The sequence below is a fragment of the Dromaius novaehollandiae genome, chromosome 14 (assembly GCF_036370855.1).
Source record: "Dromaius novaehollandiae isolate bDroNov1 chromosome 14, bDroNov1.hap1, whole genome shotgun sequence".
Taxonomy (NCBI): Eukaryota; Metazoa; Chordata; class Aves; order Casuariiformes; family Dromaiidae; genus Dromaius; species Dromaius novaehollandiae.
Window position 1 is genome coordinate 1,421,379 of NC_088111.1, and position 19,583 is coordinate 1,440,961.

The 19,583-nt window shown below is 37.8% G+C and overlaps 1 protein-coding gene across 8 annotated transcripts in view; it reads left to right on the forward strand.

Moving 5' to 3' along the window:
- ARHGAP17 (Rho GTPase activating protein 17) overlaps window positions 1-19,583 on the forward strand; it is a 49,228-nt gene that overhangs the window by 27,080 nt on the left and 2,565 nt on the right. For 2 of the 8 annotated variants that reach the window (XM_064520019.1, XM_026103942.2), the window contains exons 3-19: window positions 377-481; window positions 1,341-1,417; window positions 2,509-2,620; window positions 2,817-2,893; window positions 3,694-3,805; window positions 4,848-4,916; window positions 5,080-5,161; window positions 7,249-7,376; window positions 7,780-7,891; window positions 8,463-8,544; window positions 9,026-9,106; window positions 9,924-10,037; window positions 10,398-10,489; window positions 10,622-10,778; window positions 12,018-12,260; window positions 14,567-14,730; window positions 15,132-15,752. In XM_064520019.1, coding sequence (XP_064376089.1) covers window positions 1,374-1,417; window positions 2,509-2,620; window positions 2,817-2,893; window positions 3,694-3,805; window positions 4,848-4,916; window positions 5,080-5,161; window positions 7,249-7,376; window positions 7,780-7,891; window positions 8,463-8,544; window positions 9,026-9,106; window positions 9,924-10,037; window positions 10,398-10,489; window positions 10,622-10,778; window positions 12,018-12,260; window positions 14,567-14,730; window positions 15,132-15,752 — 2,290 coding nt within the window. In that variant the 5' untranslated portion in view covers window positions 377-481; window positions 1,341-1,373. The other 6 variants (XM_064520017.1, XM_026103943.2, XM_064520016.1 and 3 more) reach the window with 6 other exon arrangements.

Genomic DNA, 19,583 nt, shown 5'->3' on the forward strand with positions numbered 1-19,583 from the left:
TGTCTTAGATACCTGCATGTTCCATTCATGACAGACTCCAGATGACAAGTATCAAACTGATTCTCTCTTGCTGTGACAAAGAGCAGGGGGAGAATTTTCTCCCTTTTCTGTTCTATAGTCTTGTGGGCATTGCAAGCTCCAACTGAATAACCGTGCCTCTGAGAACAAAAGCAATTTATAAGTCTCTTTTCAAATGTGTTTGCTGCCAGGCATTTTTGCTAAGTCTCTGAACTCCTTGTAAGCTGTAAAACTTGAAAAATATGCAAGACAAGACCAAATGTGATGTAGAAGGAAGATTTTCTGCTGAGGCCAAGGAAATAACTTCTGTTTTTTGTTTCGTTTTTCTTTTCCTCCTCTTCCCCCTCCCATAAACTAGATTGAGAGACGCCTTGACACAGTGAGATCTGTTTGTCATATTTCACAGAAGCGATTAATTGCATGTTTTCAGGGCCAACATGGTACAGATGCTGATAAGAGACATGTAAGTACTACTGCTCTTTGGCTTGTCTTTTGAGACTAGTCTGAATCCTGTCTGTGTTTTTGCATGCTGATCAGCTGCTGTGCCTCATGTTATCCAAGAGAATAAAACTCTGTAGCATCATCTCATATGTCAATATTATTTTGTAAAATGCTAGCTGTAATACACCATACAGATCTAATAACTTGAGCTTGGAGTACCTCAGTGCTGTCAAGACACTTGCTCATTTGTGCAGTGTGCTGAGTACTTGCAGCTTTTGTAAGACCTAAGAAAAGAAGATACTCTGGAACTCGATCAGGTTTCTTATGTTTAGAATTACCTATGTGCACTGATGGCTAAAATTAAGCCATCTGTTTCTATATGTGTGATTGATTTCTGATCCTTAACTTTCTTTAGGAAAACCATAGGAAAGGCTTTTAAGAATTGTTAAAATCAGAAATGACTAATGTTCAAGCTTTCTCCTTTTAGTTAGAAGTAGTCCTTCTGAAAATATGGGGACAGAGAATTAACCTCTGCAGGGAGGTGAACGACAAGCTACTTAAACTTCAAGTGAAAGCTGTTTAGCTCTCTTTGACTAAAAGCAGTTTACATTTTGAGCTGGTCATGCCAACTAAGACTAAGTGAGCAGAAAGTGCTTTTTTAAAGTATCTGAGAACAAGAGGCTTGAGAGCTACTATTCAAAGAGGTGCACTTAAGTAGGCTTGAAACTTCTTGTGACTTGGCATTTTCTTAAAGAATGAATTGGATATCTATATAATAAAACCTATGTGAAGAAGAGAAAATTTTAGAGGGGATGTATTTGGAAAGCTGGAGAGGATGAGTAGCACTAAGTAAAATAAGCACTGTTCCTTCTCTTCCATAGAAGAAGCTTCCTCTAACAGCCCTTGCTCAAAATATGCAAGAAGGATCTGTCCAGCTAAGTGATGAAACTCTGTTGGGGTGAGTGTCTGGCTTTTTTTATAAGTCGCAGTCTGCTGTTTTATTGTCTGCAGAGCTATCGAGACTTTGGCTACAAAAAGGCAGTTTTCCCCCTAATGAAACCGATACTTCTAGGCTCCTTCTCTAATCCTTAGGGAGAAAAAGCGAGCAAACATTTCTTCTTGAGTGATTCTGGACAAGTTTTAAACTTGCTCTGAATTGTGTTCCAGAGGATTCTGACTCTCTCCACTGTTCATGAAGAACCTAAATTATCTATCATAAAAGCCTTTGGAAACGTCTTCTCTCCTTGTAGATTAGCAAGATGCTTGTCATCTCAATTTAAAATTTAAAATATAGTATAAATACTGCATTCTGCAGGTTTGTGTTAATGGCTTCTGGCTTAGGATGATGCCAATTTCTGTCCTGGCAAAGTGCAGGTTTGTGACTTGCATGAAAGTGTTTGAAAGAAACTGACATGGATGTGCTAAATCCGTAGAGCAAATGTCTTCCCTTGCTGCTGATGGAGATGCTAATGGAGGCAGTGTAGAATGTCCTAAAAAACCTTTGTGTGCACATTTGAGCTGTTGCAGGAATTTTAAATATGGATAAAAATCCTAAAATAAATAAGGTTTATCTTTAGAACAAACTTAAAACAAAGGCCAGATCAAGAATTTGGAACCTGAGACTGCATATGTGATTGCTTAGCTTTGTGGTGTTAAGAGACTTTTCAAGTTAAAGGGACTTAAGAGAAAATTAAATACTACGTTGATCAATTTGCCTACATCTGGTAAGATGGAAGAATGGGCTTTGAAATGAATTCTAACTTCCCATTCTTGGGGCCAGTATAAGAAGAAGATTTAAAGCCACCAAAGGTATTTAGATTGTTATCATAGGATCATGTTAAGACAAAGGTTTAATAGTGCTCCTCAGCTGTACTAAATTTGTCAATGACAGCATAAAGGCATCTTGGTTTTACGCCATCAAATAATGGCTTGCTTTATACAACACAGTTCCAAAGGGGTAGCAGAGGGCACAGGCCACAATTATTTTTGAATCTTTCTTCCTTACTTGATAGTAACTCATGTTACAACAACTTCCTATAATTCTTAAAGGAAAATGCTGGATACATGTGGTGAAGCAGAGAATAAGCTGGCAATGGAACTCTCTCAGCATGAAGTACAAATCGAAAAAGAAATTTTAGATCCACTGAATCAACTAACAGAGGCAAGTCACTTCCCCCGACTGAACAAATAAATTTGGATTTATGTATAAACTGAGCGAAATGATTTATCTCAATGGTTAATAAAACAGTTTTAAGTAGTCATGCATGAATGCTGAAAAGTGAGTCTGAAATCTACAAAATTTAGTAATCACAGTATCCAGTTTAGAAATAAATATAAGCTTTGATTTCTGGTTTTAGTCGGACATCCCTAACATTCAGAAGCAGAGGAAACAGCTTGCAAAGTTGGTGTTGGACTGGGATTCGGCAAGAGCAAGGTAAGAAGTAATTTTAATACTAGGTTGCTCTCTAATCATGTTAACTTCTTGTTGGCATCTCATGGTGTCTCATCTGATACTGGTATTTGCTTCTGAAATGCTGCTGTACATCTGTTAATACTTACAACAAAAGTCAAACTTGCATTTGAGTTATTCAGAAAAGAACTCATGACTTCTGGATCCAAGTAGAATCAAGATCTTGGAGCTCTTTCATGCCTATATATATTTGGAAAAAATGCTGAAGAGTCATCTCTGTTAGTTCACATACATTGTCAGCTTAAGTAAAAATTGGCATCTGGGAAAGCATTATGCTGCACAGAGTTGGGAAGCAGTCCTCTGGGCTTTGTTTACAAGGCTACTCAACTTCTTTGCAACTGCTTAGCATAGCCTTCTTTATGTTTCCCTTAGGTTCATGGAATCAGGATGCTATTAAACTTTTAAATAAATGAAGATTGAAATTATTTTCTGCTTTGACATATTGGGGATACAAAACTGGACTTAAACAGTCATGGCAAATTATGTAGTACTTGCTGGGGCTGGCAGTCCTAAAATATCTTAATGCCTGTGTTGCAGGTTGTAGAGGCTGCAGGATTTCTTGTGGATTTTTATAGTTGTTTGGTTATTTGTGAATTATGCCAGCTATATCATAAATGGCAGTTTGAACACCCTATGAAGTTCATACCTCTGAAACTGTTGGGTTTGTTTCTTATCAAAAGAAACCAATTTTAGAAGGCACCCATAAATGCAGTTTCTTTTGTAATAACAGGTTTCACTGAATGATTGAAGCCTTTCTTCCACAGGTATAACCAAGCCCACAAGACTTCAGGAACAAATTTTCAAGTGCATCCTTCAAAAATAGAATCTCTTAAGGAAGAGATGGATGAAGCTGGAAATAAAGTAGAACAGTGCAAGGTAGGAAATGAGTCCTCTCCTTTGCGTACCTCTCACTAGCAACTGTAGCAATCATAATATGGCTGCTTCTGTAAACCTTGCATGTGGAACTGGCTATCTGATTACTGTACTTGCAAACTAAGTGGCTGTTAACAAAATGTATGTCTTAAAGATATAGTTAGTGCTAGCTGAACTTTGTCCAAATTGCTTTAACTTAATGAGAAACTTTGTTTTTGAAGATGGGCATGTTACATGTTATTTGCTGTTTTAGTCTGAAATAATTAAGAGAAAGAACTGTGTCTTAGCCTTGGCTCAGATGATCAGGGTGTCCAGGTACTTCAGACCACTGAGTAACCGTAAAGTGAGAGCTACCTGGATGAATTTCAAGCTGCTGACATACAAGGAACATTGAGTATTATAGCTTGGAGCAGTTCATTTGCAATTTCACTTCTCAATTGTCAAATACTACATTTTGCTGCAGTCGTGCTGAGCCCCAAAAACCTTTTAGTAGTATTTGTCTCTACATACAAGGATTGGCTATGAATAATACGTTGCAATACAATCCAGTTGTTAACTTTATTGGGCAACTTCTTTGAGATATAAAACAAAGCTGAGCAAAATTCATTCAAAATGCCGGAAAGAAAATGAATGACACTGTTTAAAAGGATGCTGCTAACTATTCAAAAATGAACTGCACTTTATTGCCTAGATGATTTACCTTGACTGTAACTTCACAGTGCATGTACCTTCCTGCAAGTAGTAGAAAATAGATTTTTGTGTTAGAGATACCTAAATAGATTAGGTGTTCTTAGACAGCCTTTTCTGCTTTCAACCCTACCATGAATGAAAAGCTGCAGGTGCTACTTGTTCATCCCATAAGCCTATTTGGAGTCTTCCACTGAGTGTGTATAGAGTGGGTGGATTACTGGCTTTCTGTGCTGCCTGAGTCAATAGTTCAAATTTACTGCAAGCAAAATAAATGTACTTGCTTCTTTCTTTGCATGTAAGTTGTAAATTTGACTTACTGTTTTGCATGCCCCCCCCTTTTTTTCTTTCTTCAAAGGATCAACTAGCAGCAGACATGTATAACTTTGTGTCCAAAGAAGGGGAATATGCTAAATTCTTTGTTATGGTGAGTATTCTTTTTTGATATCACTTTGATTACAGCACTTATGTGCGTAGACACTCGATTCGCAAAGATTACATTTCATGTACTAAACCTTCTAGTATTGTATGATATGCTCATCAGAAGCTGATGCTGTTTTTGTTTTTTAAAATGTGGCTTCTGTTCTCAGTTATTAGAAGCACAAGCAGATTACCATAGAAAAGCATTAGCAGTCTTAGAAAAGGTCCTCCCCGAAATTCAAGCCCATCAAGGTAAAGTAACCTGTGCTCTGGCTGATGCTTCTCCTTGCCTGTGCCACCTATGCACAATATTCTCCTCCTTTATCTCAATTCTTTTGCATGCAGACTTATTTCTTAAGGCCATTTTGATCTACTTAACAATTCTACATTCACAAGCATAATTCCATCTTCGCTGCATTTTCTGGAGTTCTCCAGTCATATTTTAACACACTAATAAAATATTAAGGATCTGTGTGATACCCAAGAGGGTGTAAAGGAAGGATTTTTTTCTGTTGCACTCATGTATTCTTTCTTTCCTTGATATCATGTGACCTTTTGCTAATTCATTCCTGGCACTTTTGGCCAATGAAAATTCCTTTGTGAATTAGGAATTGTAAGGTCCTTGTTTCTTAAGTGATTGCTAGGGGATTATCAGAAAAACTCCCCAGATTCTGTGGAACCGACTTCTTTCCTGCCTCTATACCATCCCTCTTCCGCATGTGCACATTGCACTGCAGCTGGCTAATTGAGTGTTCAGATTGCTGTGCTAGATACCAGTTAAGCAAAGTAAACAAGACAGCTTCATCTCTTCTCTATGCTACTTTGTTGTCAACACAAGTTCAGGTGTATCAGCTGTTTGGTTTGAAGATGCACCGTGTGCTGTTGAGTATGCTACCTAAATACTGACTGTACTGTCTCTTAATCTATTTGCTTTGAACAAGAAGATTGAACAAAGTCTGAGAAAGTGTATTCTGAGCTGAACAAGACTAAAGTATCTTGAGTTGTGGACCACATGCAAGTTGTAAAAACTGAACCACTAAACTAGAGATATTCAGAAATATGAGAGTACTGATGAAAGATAGTACTGAGTATCTGTACTCTATCGATCTGAGGAGAGGCAAGCTAATGCAAACAAGTAATGCTTACCCAGCATCAGAGCTGCTTTACGACTGTCTGGTAGGTTCTCTGTTCACAGGATACACAGCTGACTGCTTTAGGTTTTCTTTATTTCTTAGCCACTTTGCACAAAACTTTCCATATGGTGAGTGCTTCAGAAGAAGTTACCATTTCTAAAAAGCATGCGAGGAGGCAGTGTGGCCCAGAGTCTAAGATCTAAAAGTAGGACATCAGTTATGTTTCTAGCTCTAATATAAATTACTGTGTCTTTGAACAAATTACTGTGCTCTCTGTTCCTAATGTTTGCTGTAACTTGCAAAACTGGAGAAAGTGGCACATGCTCCTCATGATGTGTTAATGAATGAGAGGTGTTAGAGCTATATGAGGGACATAGTTGATGTGTTTCTGTAAACACAAAGAATAAACTAAATCCTTTGCAGAAACATCACATCTTCAGAGGAGCCTTACAAAGTCTTTGACTGTCTTAACCTTTTTTCCCCACGGAAGAAATAATGGATCTGAACAAACAATTAATAACCTTTTTACATCTGCATTTTTCAATTAAAATAGCAGAAAAATGTGGGGGGAAAAATGACTCGTAGGAAACAGGGAATATACCATTTGGAGAAACATTTATGCCAATTTTGACTTTCCAAGCTAAACAATAATTGAGAGAAATTTAAGCGAATTGGAAAATTTGTGAAATCGTTACAGTGATGGGCTGTTAATGCAGCAATTCTAATGTAAGACATTGGGATTCTTTAAATCAGCAGTAAACTTTGTGTTAACTTAATAGTTCAGTATATATCTGTGCTGAATACAGTTGAAACTTTCAGAATGGCCCAAGTCATGCAATCTGGGCAAAATTTTCTCAAAGGTTATTGCAGACCTTCTTGAGTCTTGACAAATCAGAATTAGTGTAATTTACAACCACGTGGCTGCATTATTTTCCCTAGTGGGACATGCACCTTGCAGTAAACAAAGGATGTATATGTGATGTGTTATCCAGAAAGATGCAGAAGTATTTTTTACTTGAATACCTGCAGGCTCATTTTTCTCTTTATTCATGATATGAGGGATTTTACCAATCAGGGGCTCTAAAACTTCTGTTGCGTTCTTAAAATTCCTTTGCTTTACTGGAGGCTTTCTTCTTTTCTTATGTGGAACATAATTCAAGTTATTCTGTGAGATATATTGCTCAGTTTTTGATACTCTTCAACTAGACAAATGGACTGAAAAACCAGCTTTTGGAACACCTTTAGAAGAGCATCTCAAACGCAGTGGTCGTGAAATTGCAGTCCCTATTGAAGCCTGTGTAATGATGCTTTTGGAAACAGGAATGAGAGAGGAGGTAGGCCATACCATTTCATGCCCTGTGAATGAAGAGGAAAAAGGAGCTCAGGGAAACTAACAGACTGGTGTCTGTATTTACCTCTGTATGCTTTAACGAAATGCTTAAGGATTTTTTTTATTAGTGTAAATCATAAATCTCAGAAAAGCCTTGGACGCTATTTGAAATATCTCTGAGATGTAATTCAACTAGAATGAAAAAAACAAGAAAGGGCCGGGGCAAGAGGGGACTAAAGAATTATCAGATAGCTGTAACACATTAAGAGCTAACTTGGTCATAACCACGTATGATGATGATACTGAAATTGAAACTGCTCTGAAAAGAGACTGATAGAACTTTTACTATATCATGCTTGTAATAACACGTTGGTATCAGCCAAATACATCTGATGCTTATTATGCAGGGCTTATTCAGAATTGCTGCTGGAGCCTCCAAATTAAAAAAACTGAAAGCTGCCTTGGACTGTTCAGCTTCCCAGCTTGATGAATTTTATTCAGATCCCCATGCTGTTGCAGGTATTGTGAATGTTCTGAATCAAAACCTGGTATAAATTGTTATAATGGAAGTTTATTCTGTTCATTTAACATGTTGACCTGCTGCAGTATAAGGTGTTGCTCTCTGTGCAGGTAAACTATGAAAGTAAATTGAAGCTCGCTCCACTGCATAACTTAACACAGATCAAGCGTAGAGCATACATACTAATCACACTTGATGTATTTATCTCTGTAGGTTGGAGCAATGTTTAAAATTCAGGTGATCATAGTAATTCCAATATCGTATTTCTTATGACAGGAGTGTTAATACAATCAAAGGAGATTAGAGCCATATGTAGCTTTAATAATGTGGCTGTCCTGCAAAGGGATGACTCAAAGTTTTATAGTATGAGTTTCAAATTACAGTAATTACCAGATGACTTCTTGTGTTAAGTGCTGAGCAGATATACTGCAGAAATGTCAGGTCTTCCTACTGTTTCATTGGGATTTAAGTCCTGTTACACAGATAAAATAGCAAATCTAAAGCCAAAGTTTTAAGTGAAGCTTGAAAGTGTTGGCTAAGAAGTTTGTCTTTTTCTGGTCTACATTGCAGGTGCCTTAAAATCCTATTTGCGAGAGTTGCCAGAACCTTTAATGACGTACAGTCTATATGAAGAATGGACGCAAGCTGCAAAGTAAGCGTACTAAAAATGGATGTACAGAAAATATTGCACACATTTTTATCAAATTTCCTTATCATATATGAATTTAAAAGAAAAGTCCAAGCTCACACAGTTAACTTTTCTGATCTAACTAGTGAATATTTTGTGTACCGTATTATTTTAAATTGTGTTGTAACTTAACAGTAATTGTATTAAAACATGTTGGTGAAACACCTTGCTATTTTACACTTGAACACAAGGGCTACTTCAGGCTATTGGTTGCATGGTATTGATGCTGTAAGCAGCTGGTTTTTTTTTTTTTTTTGCCTTTTTTTTTTTGTTTGTTTGTTACAGAGAGTTAATTTGGGAATTTGAAGAGCAGGTTATTAAATAACTTTCCCATTTAGGCCTAATAAGTACACTGTTTTGCATTAATTCAATCTTTGTTCATTAGAAAGAAACAACCATTTCTGATCTGAAAGTATGGTGTAATGGGAATGTTGCTTCCTTGCAGTATTCAGGACCAGGATAAGAAGCTACAAGAACTGTGGAAAATTTGTAACAGATTGCCTAAGCATTATCATGCTAATTTCAGGTATGAATGAACAGCTGCTGACTTGCAGCACAGCAGCATTAATGCTAGAGCATCACCTGTCTCAGAGCTGATCAACCAAAACTCTACACTCCAGTCTTCTGGCCACATTCCGCTAGGGCATTCTGTTTTATTTATCAGGTAGCTGGCATGCTTTGGTGTGGTGACATATATATATATTTTTTTTCAGTCAGGTTAATTCATTACTGACTGTAATGAAATGGTGATGCTTGGAACTCTTCCACTTAAATGTCAGTGTTGGCAGTAGTTTGACTTTTCACCTGCTATGCTCTTATTTTCTAGGCTTAGAAATATCACCTGGATGCATCTTACGCATTTTATTTTTCCTTTTGGCTTTACCTTTTGGGAATGAAACAGAATAAAACTCTGACTCCTACAAGTGTGGAAATTTATTACATGATATGAAAATAGCTGTTGATAGGCATTCTCTGTCTAAATATTTTTTTTCTGAAAGTGTAATACTTCTGGAGGTCACTTTAAGGTGGGAGATGTTTTCCTTTCTACCAAACTCAACTCCTGTGCTCCATGAGTTAGAAGCATAGTAGCCAGCTACCAAGCAAAAAATCTGATAGTCTTATTTCTGTCTTTTGGGAAGTTGTCTTTAGGAGTTCTTGAAGTCTGACTTAGTTGTTTTCACCAAGAAATGCTCTGACTTTGTAATGTCCTCTCAAATGAACAGCAGAACTATTATTTGCCATAAAAACTAATTATGTCCTGATATCAGTGATGTACTAGCATATATTGCTGTGTGGGAAGAGTTCCTGCTGCTATAGTTCAATGATTTCTTTCCTTTTTGTAGGTATTTAATCAAATTTTTAGCAAAGCTTGCACAAAACAGTGATGTTAACAAAATGACACCCAGCAATGTTGCAATAGTCCTGGGCCCCAACTTGTTATGGGCAAAGAATGAAGGGTAAGTTGTTTTAGAAATGTTTCAAAACACAACTTTTACGAAGGTGCAGAGTTTCTCATCAAATTGTTCTTAATAATGCAGACTATTCACAGAGTATTTGCCTAAAAAAAAATTTAAACGTGTTTTCTCGAACTGTGCATCCAGATAATCTTTAGATGCGCATCTTTTTAGGACTCTCTTTAATGCTATAAACTTTGAAGAAATGTAGAATATTTATTGAAGTGTGAAGTTGCCTTTTATGTGGTACTTAAGAGTCTTGATACATCATGCTTAGCAAAATTTGCCATTTAGGCAAGATGAAAACTTCTTATATTCCTACTCTGGAGTTCTTATAAACTGTTTTATGAATTTATTCCACAGATCCCTTGCTGAAATGGCAGCTGCAACTTCAGTCCATGTGGTAGCAATTATTGAGCCAATTATTCAGCATGCAGACTGGTTCTTCCCTGGAGGTAAATTCTTGCTGTAGTGTAAGGAATTTTGAATTTGTGGTAGCCCTATGCAGGTAAAACTTCAACAGTTTTTTGCACTGAGGCACCATTTTGTAGATGCATGCCTTGTGATGTGTTCTGTCCTGTTTCCAGATCAAGATTTCAATGTGTCTGGGGCGTTTGTTGCAATTCCTGCTGTTAATTCAAATCACTTGTCGCACACTGGGAATGAATATGAATCTGGGACACTGGAACGGAAGAGGCCTGTTAGTATGGCTGTAATGGAAGGGGACTTGCTGAAGAAGGAAAGGTATGCTTTGTTCTTAGATTAATTTTCAAACATTAGCCCGCTCCTGAGAGCTGGACTACTAAGGAGGTGATAATTGGACACACTTGTATTGGTCTCAGGAGGAGAATTTTATGGGAACAGTATAGATAACACTAGTGATTTATTTCCCCTCATGTTGTTGCAGCCTGAGGAAGGTTCAAAGGTAATGTACTGGTATTTCCTTCTGGTTATACTCAATGCATGATTAAAAACCAAGCAGATAATTGCTGCTTCCAGTTACCGTCTTCCTGTTACAGATCTGGGGGTCTGAAATCCAGAGACAGAAGTGTGTATGTAGTAACATCTATGAGTATCTAACTTCTGATGTTCCATGGCTTCTTTCCAAAGCCCATAAGCTGAGGTGGTGTTACCTGGTGCCTTCATGATAAGACTTCTGATTTGATGATGGTACAGTATACCACAGCAGATAGTAGAATGCTTTAAAAAAAAGTGCTGTTTTCCCATATAACATGTAGTGTAACACTCATTTATTATCACTCATATCATGAATATTCAAGTGATGTGCTGTTTTGTTTTTATTTATGCAAATGTTAAATTGTTACCTAAATGTTAACTATGGCTAGACATGCGAATTTATCAGCACTGACAGAAGGAAGAGAAGAAAATCAATTCAAGGTTTGCTGTCTTTAATACAACAGGGATAAAATTCACTTGTATAATTAATGTGCTGTGTACATTCTGAAATTCATTAGAATTTCTGTCTGTTTATCCATAGTTAAATAGGGGTACTTTTATCTGCTTTAAACAATGCAAATCATAGAAGCGTACATCCAGTGGCCTTATTTGATAGTCTGTCTTTAAGTATGTACAGGGAGCTAGAGGTTGTGTGTAATAAAAAGAAGATTCACTTGGCAAAACATTCAAAGAGATACTTTGGTACCTAAGGAAATATATGTATTAACATTTAAAATTACTGAGTCGTTCGACCTCATTGTCATCAATGTCTGTCTTCAAATGTAATTGAATAGTTGTCCCACTTATGTTTAGCTTACCCCTCTATGTGGATAGGCCAAGTATCGTTGCATGTCTTAACATTTATGGTGTTATATGCAGAAAGCTGAAGCTTTCCTTGTTGCTGCTTTGCATGCTAAGCAACAGGGGTTGCACTTGTCTTTGTGGATTGTAACATCCAATTGTCCTGGTGCTTTTGTTATCTGGAGTTGGCTTGTGTGGTGTGTTTACTCTTTCTTCTTTCTGTAGCTTTGGTGTCAAGGTTATGGACTTCCAAGCGAATCCTCGGAGATGTGGCACTATAAATAGAAAGCACACATCCCCAGCTTTCCAGCCACCCCTTCCACCCACGGAGGCTGGCGTGCTGGCTCAGTCTGGAGCGGAGCAGCACTCACAAGCTTCTGTGGCTGAAACAAGCCCAGTGGGTGCTGGCTTTGCTCTCTCTGCTGGCACAGCAGAACAGTTACAAAGTCAAGGAAATGAGGATATCAGGTAAGAGGTATGGCTTCTGCTGGCAGTGGCTTGGCAGGCTGCTTTAGCAACAAACTGATATGTCAAATGTATCTGCTTCGTAAGGCACCTCTTCTAATTAGAATATATATTGCCACATGTAAAGTATTTTCAGATATGGGCAAAAAGCACTATGGAAGATATCTCTAGCTATGTGTATTTACAACCTTAATTTGAACATCTGTTGTGGAATTTGATCCTCTAAAATAAGAGAATACTTGGGGGAAAAAAACTAGCACGAAAAATACTGGGGGAAAAAAAAAAAAAGCCCTTCTGCTATCTACATTGACTGCTGCAAGTTATACTCCAGAGGTGTCCACGCAACATGACTGTCAGTTTCCTGCTGAAAGAACAAAAGCTAGCAATGGCAAAACTAGAAACCCGTTGATGCTTGTTTGGTTTTTGTACATGTTATCTGGATTTGTGTCTTTGTCTGTAGCGTTAGTGATGACCAGACTTGCTTGCTAGCAAGCTGGAAGTCAGTTTATCCCACTTCAATATTGGTTTCTTTAGCATAAGTATGTATTCAGGGGGTTTTTGCTACTTAATATTGAGATGCTGTGCAGTCATATCCCAGGTAGTATTTATACATGGATTCCAAGACTAGTAGCTGTAGATTTGCATCTTCCCCTCATATAAGGTGAAAGCAGCACTTTGCTTTCAATAGTCATGTGGTCTGAGAGAGATGGCAGACCACACGTAAATGTCTGTAGTGCTCTCCAAATATCAATCTCCCACACAGATTAGTACAGCAAAATATCACCGTGGAGTTCTACAAAGCATTGACTCTTCTGCATGTAACTTTGTTGTCAGCAGACGTTTTTGCAAATGTGTTCATGACAAAAGCCCCCAGATTTCTAACTTTGAAAACACTTACCACATTAGAGATGCTAACAGTTCAAGCAAATGCAAGAGTAGTGTAATTTTTCTAGCTTACCTAAAACTTGCTTAAAGTGTATATTAAAACTTTTTATTTCATAAGTACAGATGATTATTTAAGGGAGCTGGGGTTTTCTGGAGCTACAACTCCTCATGCAGATACCTGCTGCAGACTAATATTTCCTCCACAGGTGTGTTCTACAGTATAAGGGCCTAAAATAAAACTTTGAATGTAGTGTCTAAAAGCTGCATTTAAAATCTGCACAAACTCTGCCGTGAAGTAATTAAAATTTAATAACAGCATCTGGAAAAATTAGTATTGTAGTGTACCAGTAAAAGTGATTGAAAGGTGCTAGTTTTCTTGAGATGAGTAAAATACTGCAAGAGATTCTAAGTACAGAGAAATGAATGAAGACTGCAAGTGCATAGGAAGTGAGAGGAGGGGGTACTGCCCAGTAGCACCTCAGCTGGCTCATACTTGAGTACTTTATTTCCCCAAGTCCTGTCGCCTTCACGGCCAAAGGTCAGGAAGAACCTGACTTGTCCTGACCTGAATCTCAGAAGTTCTACTGCGATAGCTTCCTCAGAGACCAAAAGCCCCTTGGACTGCCTGATCGGCTGCAGCAAGGTAAAAGCTAAATTTCAGGTAGAGTAGAGGGAAGACTTCAGCCAGCCAAAGAAATAAAAAGAACCACTGCTGCCTCCACACTTTGTTTTTGCGGTCTTTGGAGCCTTCTGAGGGCTTCCAACAGATCCAAGGTTTTAAGCAGTGAAGGCTGCATCTGCCTTATCTGTATACTATAGTAGCAAGCTGGTTGTCTTTCATGGGTTGGGGGGGGAGAGGGGGTTGTTTTGGGTGGTTTTGTTTGTTTTTTTTTTCCTGACAGGTTCACAGATTGCCCTCACTTAGTAGCTATATATACACCAGATAACTGCCATTGAATTTGATGTGATGCTGCGATAGAATATTTTAAAAAGGCTGTTACTGGGATGATGGGTATATTCAGGGGAGGAAATGGGAGAATTAATTTTATGTGAACTTTCACATTGGGAGACTATTTAAAGGATCTCCAAATGCACTGAGGATGCTATAGCATGGAGACTGTACACTAGTTATGAGTATTTCATTCAAACAGGTATTGTGATACTGCAAAACTACTTGGATTCCTGATTTAATTTTTGTAATTAATAATCCGTTGTACAGATTTGCCTGAAGCCTACGTGGGAGTTCTTTGAGGAGTTCTAGGAGTGTTCAGTCTGTTGTTAAATATCAGCCAGTGCAGAAATTTTTCTAAAGGACTTGGGGTTCAGAAGTAGAACATGGTTCATAATGTAAACCTTAATGGGTGCAGCTCATCTGGGTGAGGCATTTTACAATCACTTTCTAATTTAGTGGATTTTTTTTTCAGTACCTCAAAACCTAAGGACACTGCATCTTCAGCTACTCCTCCACCCCCAAGAAATGGTGGACATGCAGGCACTGTCCAGAATCAATCAACAAGTAGCACTAATCAGCTTTCTGTTAATCAGCCACAGAATGCAGCAGGTCCTAGTCCCCATTCAATGAGGCGAGGTGTGTTTTTAATTCAATTTTAAAACTACTAAGCTCCAGTTCTTAATGTACTGACAAAATGTTTGCTAAAGTAACTTTACCAGTATCTCTTGTCCTTTATTCCAGGCAATGGTTTAATTCACCTACATTTCACTAAAGCCTAGCTAAATGCATCTTTGGACTCTTTCATGAATGCTGGTAGTAATGTTACCAGTGCTATTTAATTAAATCACTTAAAGGCTATTGATTAGTAAACCTGTGTATGCGTTTTGATAGCTTCACATGGCTATCATTTTTATTTGATAGTGCACCATTGTATTTTGATAATATATTTTAATATTCTTTTGTCCTACTAATTTGTATATTTCAGCAGTTTGCTTTAACAATACGCAACCACGAAATGTCATCTCTTATCTTAACAGCTGTTAAGAAGCCTGCACCAGCACCTCCCAAGCCAGCCAATCCACCACCGGGGCAGCCAGGAAGCCAAAGTCCTGCCTCAGCTGCTCAGCCACCTTCTGTCTCTCCAAAACCACCTGCTAGAAGTTCTTCTCCTCCTGGTCAACTTGCAAACCAAGGAGCAGTCCAGACCTCCACTTCCCAGGTTTCTGCACCTCGGAGATACTCCAGCAGTCTTTCCCCAATACAAGCTCCCAGCCATCCACCACCACAACCCCCAACACAGGCTACTCCTCCACTGCAGCCCAAATCAAACAGTCAAGCATCTCCTCCTGCTGCACCTAGCAGTGAGCATGGACCAGAGCAGCCCTGTTACACTCCTCCGCAGACTCCAACACCACCTGACACACCCCCTCTAGGAAAACATAATACTAGTTCCCCATTGTCACAGCCACAGTCATCTGCTCAAGAAACCTCACAGTCCCACTCTCCTCCTCACACTGGTACGCTGCCAAGGCCACGGCCAGTACCAAAACCCAGGAACAGACCTAGCGTTCCGCCTCCGCCTCATCCTCCTGCTTCTCATTCAGCTGGAGATGGCGGTATTGTGAATGCCACGCAAACAGCTTCCAAAATAGTAACAGGTAAGTGGATTATTTTATCATACTCGGTGTCTCCTCGGGGAGCAGAAATGAAGAAAGTAATGTCTGGAGCTGTAAATTAGCCTTTTTTTTGAAAATGTAGAAAGTACAAATAACAGTTAAAATACTTAATTGCTGATGCCCTATTAAAATACCCACAACCTGTTGTGGTGCACCAGGATTTTGGGCAGCATCTTTCATAGTGAAGGTCTTCCTCGGGGGCAGAGGGGAGTATGTATTAGTTTGCTTTATTTTTTCCTGCTTTGGAAGCAAAATGCTATTACAACAACAAAACTGTAGGGCTTTCTCAGGCCTCTACATTATGGCAGTCTGTTACGCTTATGCATCTGTTGCCAAAAAGGCAAATCATTGGAGGAGGGAGATGCAGCCCAAGGACAGTGTATTTCAGCATATACAGAAGATGAAATGCCCAAAGTGGCCAAGGTATTTTGGTGTTTTTGATACCCATTGTAATAGAGAAGATACTAATGCAGTGAATGTTTTACCTTGAAAACTAAGCCTTCTGATGTGCTTTAGTTGGACATACAGAAGTTGAAAAATCAAATATATTAATTTATATGTAATAGGTCAATTTCTAGATACATCTTCACATTTTGAACACAACTTTTTTCTGTTTTGAGATGTGAAGTATAGACAATTTTTCTGTCTTCTCACAGGAACTTCATGAAGCTTGTAGTTGTTAGTTTGATAGGGATAATGTTCATTTAAATCTTAGAAAAAATGAAACTGCTGCAGAGAGGGTAAAAACTAGCAGATCTTGAAATGTTCTGCTGAGTCTCTGCTTTTTCTAGGCACTTTTGAAGGAAAAGGCGATGAATGTAAAAGACTAATGCTTTTAAATCTGCTTATATTCAGTAATGGTTAAAACTTTCTAATGATGCTGCAGTGTCTCTAGAATAAGACTAATGTTTTGGAATGCAAAGTATATTCTGATGCCTAACAGCTGTACCCCATGATGCCTTCACAGGTGGGGATGGTTACTGCGAATAAGGTTTGTACTGACCAGAAACATGCAATATAGCTAAAATGCTCCTGCACAGCAATATTTTATTTGTAGCTTTATTTTTGTATATGCGCTTTGGAATATGTGCTCTCTGTCAACTCTTCATTTTATCTCATTACCACGTATCATTCTGTTTGTAAGAGATATTAAGACCTATGCTTAATTTTAATAGGCCTGTGAACATTGTTTTTTAAGTTAATCCTTAAAACAAGTTATAAAAATAGCCATATCCCTTAAATGAAGTGAATAACACTTAAAAAGTGTTGATGCAAAGTCACCAAAACTACCACTCCAGGAGTCAAGTATGAAGCAGTGACCTGTTTAAAATAGGCGTGTTCTCATCAGTGCAGGCAAATGTTGCAGCTCATGTTTTTTCTTCAATTCAGTGTTTTGCGTGTGGTTTTTTTAATGTAGCTTTCAATTTAGGATTTCAGTTATTTTTAACTACTTAGGATTTATTTGTGCAAAATACACGCTCCTGTGACTAAATCCCTTTGCAGAAAAGCACCCAGCGGCATCTCTGTGTTCTGGCATGTTTGCATTTGCATTCTGTCAACCCAAGCCTCACTAATAGTACTAGTCTGTTCAACTGCAACTGCCAAACAATACATATTAATAACCTTACTATTCCTATATAGTGGTTTAGAGATGATACCTTTTTAAGGTAACAACCGCATGACAGGCTGAAAATGTTGAGGCTGCATTCCTGAATTATCTCCAGATGTGACTATTAGTTTACAGGAAAAATACTGAAATTAGTATTGGCTTGACGAGTCAACTTGGAAGTACAGTTTTTAAATACAAGAAACTAGCAATAAAAGAGCTTTTAAACAACTGAAAAGGTAGCTCTGCTTTTTAAAACAACAAACTCTTGCCTGATCATACTCTTGTTCTTTTGTCAATATCCTTAAAATAAAAGGGCAATTTATTTCAAAACTGAATTCAGAAATAAGGCTGGGGTTTGGATCTTTACAGCACTGGCACATGAAATGAGATTGGAAACCTTGCTGATGAGTCCATCTTCAAGAGGCTTAACCTTATTTTCTAAGTCCTGTTTCATAGGTTGACTGCCTTTGTTTTCATTTTGGAATTTTTCTGGTTCTGATGCAAAAGCTTTAATGATAGCACACACTTGAGCAGACTTTGTCTTACCCCCAATTTAACAGGAGAAATATTTGCCCTTTAAATAATATCCATTTGCTATGCAGAGAGCTGCTTCACTGAGGGGCAGAGAAGAGAGAAGTTAAGTTATATGAATGAACAGTCTGCGATAGGACATCGATTGGCACAACTGCAACTATATCTGGATTGTGAGTTACAACTTAAATGGTAAACTGCAAGGATAGCTCCTTTTCGATTCAGTGAAAGGCACAACAGAGGTACACTGGACTGTCCTGTAGTTTGGATGCATTTAAAATATTGAAATCAAGGTCCGATTGTCAACTTGTAGTGTTAAAACTGAAAAGATTTGGTATTATTCCTTTCAAGGGAAAGAACCTTAGTAAATTGGCTGTGTAAGATGTGTAAGGTAAACAATAGTATGAAAGCTGTCATGCAGCAAATTCAGTAAAGTTCACACTGATGGATTCTCTAGCAAATCTGATAAAGAAACCCAGAAAATCTAGTATGTTTTGGAGACAAAAAAAAAAGACAAAGTTGGAAGTTGAACTGATACTTAGGTTTACCTACTGCAGTACACTCAGTACAGGATCATCCACTTTTTCCGGATCAATTTTTTTGATTAATATTTGCTCAGACTTAACACCACAGCATATTACATAAGACTATCTGCTCTAACATTTACACATGCACATATAAGCATTTATTTTTAAACACTGATACTATAAACTGCCTCACCTAATTTACAGTGTGAAGTAACTTTTTTAATTTAACCTTAAATAGAGCAAGGGAATAAACGTCATACTGCAGGATTCCAAGTTCTGATATTATTCTCAGGATGCAGTTGAATTCCTTTGTCCATGTACTGGACTTTAGTAATGCTTCAAATCCTATTTATGGTTTTAAAGTAATGAGCCCTAGGAAAGAATATTCTAATCAAATTTTATTAAACAATCTAGATGTTTGACCAGCATTCAGTATGAACTGTATTGGAAAGTTCGATGGTAAGGAAAAGGCATATGATTGGCCAAAGATGTTGCTAATTCATAATCATGTGTGTGCTAATACCCACTACTAACCTGTCACAAATGACACTGCTTGCTTGCATTCTCATTAGTGTAGCATGCAAAAAGAATGGCTCTGTTTTATGCTTGCTCTTACATTAACATACTAAAAGTATTGAAGACTAGAATGTACAAAGTTGTTTTTGACTGGCCAATTTCATGTCGTACGTTTTTCACTTAATAGACATTTATACCTGGAAATTCATGTGTTTTATACAAAGGTTCATTTTGTATTTGAAGAGGCTGTATCATTTGTCACAATCAAATATTCCTTTCCTATGTCACCTCACATTTTCCATTACCTCCTTTTCCGGTTCATTTTTTAATACGTGGTAGCAGTAGGGAGAACTTCTGTGCCTGCCTCTAAAGTTGAAGTACTCCTTTTCAACTGTGTTTTAAATGAAAATCAACAGTACACTAGGTACTGTTAGGTATTAGGAGAGTTCAGTGGCCCAGCTACTTAGATTCTGTGCTCATCTCTTCTACAGTCAAGCTCAGTGTAGAACATTTTGAGTAAGCTGTTGATGGTTATCATATTACATCAGATAACAATAGTAAAAATACCCACAGAAAGATATAAAGTTTAAAATTAACTTTAAAAGTACTTATGTTTCCATCTGTTGTAGA